The 9,687-nt window shown below is 37.4% G+C and overlaps 1 protein-coding gene across 16 annotated transcripts in view; it reads left to right on the forward strand.

Annotated features, from left to right (window-relative positions):
* Positions 1-7,343, forward strand: part of LOC139144975 (neurogenic locus notch homolog protein 1-like) — a 38,982-nt gene extending 31,639 nt beyond the window's left edge. For all 16 annotated transcript variants that reach the window (XM_070715841.1, XM_070715852.1, XM_070715843.1 and 13 more), the window contains 7 exons: positions 1,435-1,545; positions 2,514-2,627; positions 2,990-3,109; positions 3,479-3,613; positions 3,911-4,021; positions 4,379-4,492; positions 4,900-7,343. In XM_070715841.1, coding sequence (XP_070571942.1) covers positions 1,435-1,545; positions 2,514-2,627; positions 2,990-3,109; positions 3,479-3,613; positions 3,911-4,021; positions 4,379-4,492; positions 4,900-4,982 — 788 coding nt within the window. In that variant the 3' untranslated portion in view covers positions 4,983-7,343. The remainder of the gene's footprint in view (positions 1-1,434; positions 1,546-2,513; positions 2,628-2,989; positions 3,110-3,478; positions 3,614-3,910; positions 4,022-4,378; positions 4,493-4,899) is intronic.
* The last annotated feature ends 2,344 nt before the right edge of the window (positions 7,344-9,687 follow it).

Below are 9,687 nucleotides of genomic sequence, written 5' to 3' on the forward strand. Positions count from 1 at the left end.
CATCTTGTCGAGGTTACTCATAGCATGGACGAAGGACTCTATGCTCAAAGCTACTAAACTACAGCTACCAAAATGATAGTGACCGGTATCAGACCCTTTACCAAAAATTTTCATTTTGCAACGTCTTTGGTCACGTTTTCTTTGTCGTACATAAGCGATATAAAAGCGAACAACAATAATAAATATAAGAGCGAGTATTCTTGGTATTACCACTACTTCTATTGTTGTTTTTCCATTGTCATCATCATCATCATCATCATCATCATCATCATCATCATCATCATCATCATCATCTCCATCATCTCTCACAATGCAGTCACATTAGTTTGAAATACGATGACTAATGTATGCATAAAATTGCTGCATAATGGTCACACTGAATTAGTTCTAGTTTCTTATGTGAACGCACCATCTTCTTTCTTTCTTATACGTAAGCTCTCATTTGTATTTCGCAGACTCTAGCGTTGGCCAGTGACTCGGGCTTATCCGTCCTTATGAAACATGTTCTATAAATATCCATAGAATTCTATTGAATCTTGTTTTCCATAGAATTCTATAGAAAATAGTGCTTAAACTCTATAGACTTATATAGATATCTATAGAATATCTATCAGGCTTAGAACTTTATATAATTCTAAGGCGACCACAGACAAGGAAAGCAATCACTGTATGTCATTGCTTCAGTCATAACATCGGTGAAAATACCCACCCACTTATGCTGCTGAAACGTATTCCTCCAAATTTTTCAACTTCTACAGCCACAAGCCAATCGTTTAGTCTGAGAATACCCTCCTTCTTTCAAGAGTACGTGGGCAAACAATACTCCTTTCTTTCAAGTACCAAATATATTTCTTTTCCGTACCTTAGAATACTTTCGTTTTAGCTCAAGGACAGTAGTAAATGGCGTAACCGTAGTCACAGACTTACCTCGAGTATTTCTCATCCCCTGAAGCAGGAGCTGCGACGGGGAAATGGTGACCAACAAAAGTTTCAAATCAAGAAACTTAGCCGCGTTATAAAAATGCGATGCCAATTATTTGCCAATTATTTGTACACGCATGCGCCATCATGAAAATGCTCGTATTTTGGTAGCAAACGAATATTGATGGAACAATATACAAATTGTATTGGTCGTGAAAAAACTCTACACCCAAGGCTGTGTTTCAAGCGATGTAATACGACACTTCAATCATCCTGGACAACTATTTAAATATTCCCAGAGCATATTCTATTTGTTAGTGGTAGTTTTCTCCATTGTGTTTTAGTCTCCACGTTGCAGTCAGGTGTGAAAGAATGAACTAGCCAGTAAAACAACTATCACAAATATGAAAGAATCATTTTTTCTTCTGTGTGAACTATGCATTTCAAAAAAAATTATGTGAAACATACTTAATAGATAATAGTATGATATGTGACTGAAAACTTAATTTTTAGGCATTTGTGCGGTCAACCCATGCCGAAATGGCGGAGTTTGTTCTGTCGGAAGCCAAAACGAATTTATCTGTACGTGCTCAGAAGGTTTCACTGGCCCTACCTGTGAAGAAAGTGAGTAAACGGTGACTTTATACCTTTAGTGTCAATTAACCCTCCGTAACAATTAACCTTCCATGTGTTATGGAAGGGACCCTCTTCGGACTTGTATGGCCCGGCATTGTCAACTCAGCAACACAGTAGTAAACAGCAACACAGAATTCGACAGTGTACAGTATATTATCAGTGATTCACCGTCTATGCAAGGATACTCAGTATAAACAAAAGTTATGTAAACACGCACAGCCTGGGCTGAGTGTGGGTGAATGGACAATGCCATACCCATGCGAAGATGGTCCCTTCCATGTGATGCAAGCTCCAAGCCTGGAGCTTTTTTCCTATGATTCAAATTACATGGGCAACTTCCTGTACTATTTTTATCGCTTTTTGTTAAAAATCGCGCGAGTTGTAAATGGCGAAAAAAGCTTAAGTAAGTGACCACAAAGCTAGCACATATGTAAAAATCATCTTTGGTGAACTTCAAAATTACTGAGACAAGGATACACAACAAAAAGACTCGTTAGGACTTTCAAAAAGTTCTACGGTCGATATGACGACATTGTGGCCAAATATGACACCTCGGTCACTCAAATGATTAACGACAGCATTCCCGGCTTTGACTTATTACAGTGATTCATATCCTGTATCTTTTCATACAATATTTAGGCAATTCTGGGACCAATCCTGACGGGTGTAGCATGCTAGCAGGGTACGCTTACCCATTCCGGACACCTGGTACCACCTCACTATCAGTGGTTCAGGATGGTCCTACTTAAATTTGTAAATCACAATTGTCCCATGGACCTGGTAATGTATTACCTTGAATGGAAATGATTATTGGACCAGTTTAATGTCATATTCCCCTTTAATATCAGACTGATGTCTGTGTACTACTAACAAAGGAGTACAACATCGAAATTCTCGTACCAGGAGAACCATTTGAAGCTATAACATGGTTTTCTTTCAAATTGACGTTTTTACAGTTGTGGCTGCCTGCGACAGCAACCCATGCGTCAACAACGGCCAGTGTTTTCCCACTTCAGTCGGTTACACATGCATTTGCACAGGTGATTTCACCGGTACAAACTGTGAAATACGTAAGTGTAATATAATTATGGAAAATCTGATTTTAACTTACGAATTCCACAGCGAGATTCTTCTATCACAATTGTAGTCAAGTTAATATTTTTCTTTCGTGATATACTTTACATTATACTCTCCCGTAAGCTAAAATGTTAACATTGTCGTAAGTCCAGAGATTGGGCTCAGACTTGATTTAGACATACGAGTCCAAGTAAGTCGTAAGTCCGAAGAGTGTTCCGTCTAAACATTATTTCAACATGGCATTCTCCCGAAATATTCTGCTGTTTACCCAATTCATTGTTTTAGTCAGATCACTGCTTTCACCAACTGTCATCCTGCATTGATCCTTTTCTGCTTTATTCACAAACTGACACAGCCAAACCATGCAGTGCCGAGCCGTGCCAAAATGGCGGACAGTGTGCAAACGATGATAGCCAACCTGGCGGTTATATCTGCGCCTGTGCACAAGGGTACACGGGAACGAACTGTGAAAATGGTAAGAATAATAACCTTTCACCTGACATAGCGAATAAAGTATCACATTAAGTAATTTTCTGTGCAGGCGAGTTTTTTGCTCGTCAGAACTACATAGAGTTCCATGTTTTTCATACAGTTATTACCTTGACACACAAAACTTGACAACTACAAACGTTAAATGGAATCTCGAATCCCGTGTCGAGTAAATTCATTAGTGTTACAAACAATTCTATATTGGCGAAAAGATCGCTATAAAGGGCCTAACGTGGTATGTGGAGTGAAACCATCGTTTACAAACCATCAATAAAAAAACAATGAATATTCACTTCATGCCAAAATTGAGAACAAAACACGATGTAGTAATAAACCCGTTATATTTTACTTACAGATCTTATTGGTAATTGCCCTGCCAATCTTGAATCTGCATGTCAAAATGGAGGCGTCTGTTTTATGAGCAGCGACCAAACTCTTGGATATGTCTGCACATGTTTGGCTGGCTTTACTGGAGTAAATTGTGAGATTGGTTAGTATTTACTTTACTCGGATTCAAAAATTCTGAGTGCAAAGCTTATGTCTACCTTTTTTGTTTTAACGATTTTTTTCAGAGTTATCCAGGATAAATGCAGTTTGGTCGAATACGTAGTTCTGTCGAACAGATGTTGAATGAACTTATATGTGTTATAGTATGATCTGATCATCATCTGATGCGTTCCAAATGTTTTGAAAGGATTCTTTTTGGTGTAGTGTGACAGTGTTCGTAAATTTTAAATTTGTTCAGAAATCATACATAAATGCTTTGAACTGCACGATTACTTTGCAGACGATGGGATGTGTGACCCCAGCCCATGTGATCACGGTGAATGCCGCAGGACGTCAGCAGGGGAGGTGTGTATTTGTGACGATGGTTGGACTGGTGGTCTCTGTGACACGCGTAAGTAAAAATTCCCCTTTCCTGCAGGGACATATCTATAAAAGTTAGTCCTAGTTATCTGTAAGATCATACCCCACGCGTGTGCAAGCGCGAGTCTGGTCGTCATGCGTTTCACCATGAACTAGGGTGCAAGTATTTTGATGATATTCATAACGATGATTATTATCGAAAGGTCTGATATTCTGATTTTCTCGTTGTTTTAAACTTAACATTGCACTCCTTAAACACGCATTTATCGCTGAATTTTCCTTGACAAGTTCAAAAACTTTTTAGTGGTTTTGTAGTGCGAGATCATCTCAAAGCAGGAAACAAAACATAATATGTTTTGCCATTCTCCTATTTTCCCTCTACAACCAGGAGCAATGTTCTGCTCCCCGAATCCATGCCTCAATGGTGGAGTCTGTGTTATATCCGACGGTCAAGAGTTATGTGCCTGTCAGGGATCATACATCGGAAACAGATGCCAAATCTGTGAGTATGCAAATTTCATAACTATGGTACTGTGTCTCAGAAACAGGATTGCAATGTGTTCGTCGTGAGAAGAGTTGCCGTGTATAAACTGAGGCCTACTGTCTGACGTCGACAATTTAAACACAGCAAATAACAATGAAGGGGTTTGTCATTTCTGGATTTGACGCACTTATGCAAATTTCTGGCAAAGCTTGGTTGCTATTTGTAAGACATTGCTATAAGCTTGGACAGATGCAAAAATATATTCAAACGGCGATACAGGTGATGCTATAAGACACATTCTACCTAGTTGAAAAAAAAGGTTAAATTTTCCAACATGCACACATCAACCGCAGGAAACACAGCGCCGATTGGTAATTGGTAATTGTAACTCTTTACAGTTTTCTCTTTGCTTTTTCCTCGTATAGACACGTCGTTGAGCACACGTGTTGCAGCCGAGAGTCTCAGCCTCGTAATCGCCTTCTTGCTTGCTATCGTAGCAGTCCTTTGATCGACATAAACATCCAGAAGATTCTATGCTTCGCCGTTTTTTTAACCTTTGGCACCGAATAGCTGTCCGATAATCACATATTTTAAGAAAGAAGAAAAGGGCAAAGCCGTTTTTTTTGCTATAAGCCGTCAATAACTCAGATTGAAATAAGAATCTGTTCATTAGTTGCATCCCCTTATGTTACAGATTGATTTTAAAATTTTCGTGCCCTGTGAAATTCATGCGTGCTTCTCGAGAGCGAACGATCTTTTTAATTCTTCATTCATATCGAAAGCACGAGTGAGTTTCGTCTTCTGCGACTTTTTATGCACGTAACACTTATAAAGGTGAAAAAAGGAACAGATTTTTATTTCTCTGACAAAATATGCAATTTAATGTAGTATTCACGTTAGAATTTGAATCTCAAGCTTACCAAATATTTAATGCTGACGTTGCGAATTTTGTACTGTGAATAAATGACCTGAATTCTGCTGTCCAACACACACAGCACTTCATGCATAAGCGACTATTACCTGTCGTTTTATCACAGTCCATCTTCGACGACTCGATTTGCTAGAAACACGCAATAGTCTTCCAGTTTGATTCCAAATACAAGCATAGCTTATGAAGAATGCACCACGTGCCTTTTGGGGAACATACTGGTTTAAATTAATATTGCTACAATCGGGGTATCGTATGCGTTTAAAGTAGAAATTCCAAGCTTAGAATAAGCTTCTCGCAATACCGGTCTACATGTAGTAGTTTTTGCAATTAAAAAGTGTAGCTTCATTCGTCAGATCATATTTCAGATCCGGAATCCGAACTTTTTGTAAACACTTATGACTTAAGATGAAGCAATATGGCATATTGCAGTTTTCATCGAGAGCTACAGGATGCGTACATGCCTTGTGTCCATTCATTCGGGTATGAACTTGAAAATTATCAACACGGGAAATCAAGGGGGAGGGAGGGAGGATAGAGAACAGCCTAGGATAAATTAGCTTCAAGAGCAACTTTGTTAAGTACGCTTTCGACAGGATACCTAGACTAGAATCTTCTGTAAGACAAGGAAATCCACCAGTGATTATAATCACAGATGTGGAAGAAAGAAAATACTTGATATAGAATAATAGGTGCAGACATTGTCATAACATGGATGTTTTAGAGACTTTTCGTGTCCCTGTACTGGTTGCAGTGATGTCCCAACAAAATTTGCCCAGGTAGCATACTTGTTCGTGGGATATTTTCAAGACGTGAAAATATATTATTAAAGGGGGCGATCGTCGGAACTCTGCTCAAAGGTTGCCAGGGACCCCTACGACCGATGTAAATACTGTATCTAGTATACGTTGGCGATTGATTGAAAGTTGAAACATGTTTGTTAAGAATGAATATCGTAAAATGTAAATGTTGCAACTATGTTGAAGTGATGCATCTAAATATCATGCATAAAATACATTTGTAAACAAGAAAGTCGCACATGCGCAGTTCCGACGACCGCCTCCCTTTAGATATGCAACGTCTTATACCGAGTAAAGGAGCCGGAATCACCCGATACAAATGCAATTTTGTAAATGCCTAGAGATAGGGGAAGGAATTTGTAATTATTCAGTAAAACTTTTACATGTAAAATGTTTTGCGAATTGAGCATGTCAATTCTGATTGGAGCTGATATCGCATGATTGCGGGTATTGGAAAAAAATGTGGTCTACGGTCTTCGGTGCTTAAGGTTATCGGTCACAAACAAAATCACACAGTGAGAGAAATTTGTGTTTTATCTATGCAACTCCTCGGATTACATTCTGAGTCATTTATCAAAATTAAGTCATTGTGTCAGATAGCATGATATTGTGCCTATGTTGACTGTTTATGTGTTCAGCTGTCTCTTTTAAACCCATATAAATATGTGTTTCTATGTACGTATGTGTATATAACATAACATTTTAGAGACAGAACTTCATGATGTTACATTTCAGAGGTTTAATGCCTGACAGGTTCAGTTGTCGATTCTCTTACGTCCAGTAAGTTAAAGATTGTATCGGGGAAATGCTCGTTTTAATTGACAATTCACATTATGAAAATGAAGGATATTATGTTTTACGTTGATTTTCGCAGTAAAATAGTATGTGACGGTCACAGTGTAACCTGAACTGTAACATTAAACTCCGATGCAAAGAAATATATCAGAGGAGTATCCAAAGCAGTTGATTTTGTAATATTAATATTCTACACGATACAAGCATTATACACAAAACATGTAGAGAATAACATTGTATACATCAGTCTTTTTTTTCGCAATATTAACTATGTGTAATTTTAACTTTGAAATCTGTACATTTTTTAATATTTTACAAGAAAAATAATAAAACATTTCACAATCTACGAATTCATGACGTATACTTTGATTATGAGATGTACATAATATATGTATTGCCTCCAAAATGTACAAAGCCCCGACGCAATTACTGCAATGGTGACTGGAGATGGACACCTTGTCGGTAAATTACCCAGCTGTACTGTCAGCCATATAGTGAATTCAATTGGTAGTTAGGGAGCAACTTTGTTAACTTGTCTGCTATATCATTTTACATTTTAGTCAGCTGCAGACACTTCGTGCATGTAGGGGGCATGTTGCCATAAAGCTTATCTAGGTTCGAGTAATCAGTATAGGGGTGGCTGCTTGTTGCTCCATGGGAATCGGCACTAACAAAGATGATAGTAATATCACAGGGGCACAAGGCATTATCAGTCATAGCAAGAGTGTAAAAAAATTAATAAAGTTATGATTATGAAAACTTGATAAAAATTAAATATTTCTGTCATTATTGTATACTTACAAAACTTCACAACTGCACTCGAATCCTGAATTACAATCCGTTTTCATGCTAAATTCGCGCAGTTGTAGTACACACGCTGTTATTAATAAATTAATGATTGTGAATGTTCTTGATAAAAGCATAGACAGGAGAGTCTCGACTGTCTATGATAAAAGATTAATATTTCTGTCATTATTGTATACTTACAAAAGTACTCTACAGCACTCGAATTTTATATGATGATCAGTATTTTTGCCAAATTCACGCAGTTGTAGCACAGACCCTGAGAAACAGTTACAGCAACAACATTGCGCAATAACTTCATGCGCCGTCACTGTTTAGAGAGTCTGCCAAGGCAGTACTGAATTTGACATAAATACTGATCTCAATTTAGGATTCGAGTGCTTTAGGGTACTTTATAAGTATACAATAATGACAGTTATATTATTTTTATCAAGAATATTCATAATCATAATTTTTAATAACAGGGTCTCTATGACAACTGCGCGAATTTGGCATGAAAACTGGTCGTCATTCACGATTCGAGTGCAGCAGGATACTTTTGTAAGTATACAATAATGACGAATATTTAATTTTTATCAAGTTTAATAATCATAATTTATTAATTTTCTACTCGTGCTATGATTGATAATGCATTGTCTCCGTCTATAGACCAAGTATGAATTTTCCTCTACATACATTTTCACCTTATCACAGTGTCTTGTTAGTTTTATCGAAAATTTTGAGAAATTGATGTGTGTAATGGTGCAATCTGAGAGCTGTTTCAATTTATTTTGTACTCGGTAAAACTGTTTGAAAATGACATTGAACACTGATATTTTTATTACATTTTTTGCATGATCAGTGTTTGAGTCACAATATTCAACAACCAAACAATGACTATGCATTTTGTAAAAAAGAGTTCTCAGTTTGCCAGAGATTAAAGACAAATGAATATGCAGGAATGGAAAATCTGTGACCTTCTTGTGTCATTTCTCCAGCTGCCAACTTCTAATGAAAAGCCTGAATATGGTATGTTTAAATGTCAAAATGGTTATTGGACTGAGGTCAATTAAAATATATGCTTCTGTGATAATAAAGGAAGAATTCACAACAGTTCAGTTTTGTCCTAGATCCTGTGAAAATTTTGAGAAATTGATGTGTGCAATGGTGCTGTGTAGTGCAATCTGACAGGTATTTTCAATTTGTCTTTTACCAGTAAAACTGTTAGAACACCCCAAGGGGAAAGCATGGGGAGTCCCCTTCTCATGTCGAAAATTTTGAAAATTGATTTGTGCAATGGTGCAATCTGAGAGGTGTTTCAGTTTATTTCGCACATAAAATTGAGCAACCCCCTTTCTTCCTCTTCACTTTTTGAACAACCCCCTTGAAGTTTTCATTTGAATGACCCCCTCACATTCCTCCAACCCCCAGACCGTAAATAATGACGGCTTCCGAAACAAGCAGAATTTCTGACTGCATCAAGTAGGCTTAATCAACAATAAAGAGGCCACGGATGACACTACACTGCTAAATAAAGATATTTTTCTAGCTGTAGCTAAGTATGTGGAAGTTTTGCCGCCAAAAAGTCATATAACCACTCACTGGCCGTGGCGTTTTGAAGAAATCACTCACTAACAACACAACACACACTTGTTCGTGACGATGGAAATTTTATTGAAATTTGCCGAGCAGTAAATGAGACAAAAAGAGTAGCTTGAAGAAATATCTTTATTTAGTAGGGTAATTTTGCTCCACTGTCTATGGAAAAGTGTATGATATTATCCCAGATATTACTATCTTTACTCGTATATGGTAGTTTTGCTCCACTGTCTATGGAAAAGTGTATGATATTATCCCAGATATTACTATCTTTACTCGTTTTGAATCCCATGAAACAACAAGCAACC

This window comes from Ptychodera flava, chromosome 12 (genome assembly GCF_041260155.1).
Source record: "Ptychodera flava strain L36383 chromosome 12, AS_Pfla_20210202, whole genome shotgun sequence".
Classification (NCBI taxonomy): Eukaryota; Metazoa; Hemichordata; class Enteropneusta; family Ptychoderidae; genus Ptychodera; species Ptychodera flava.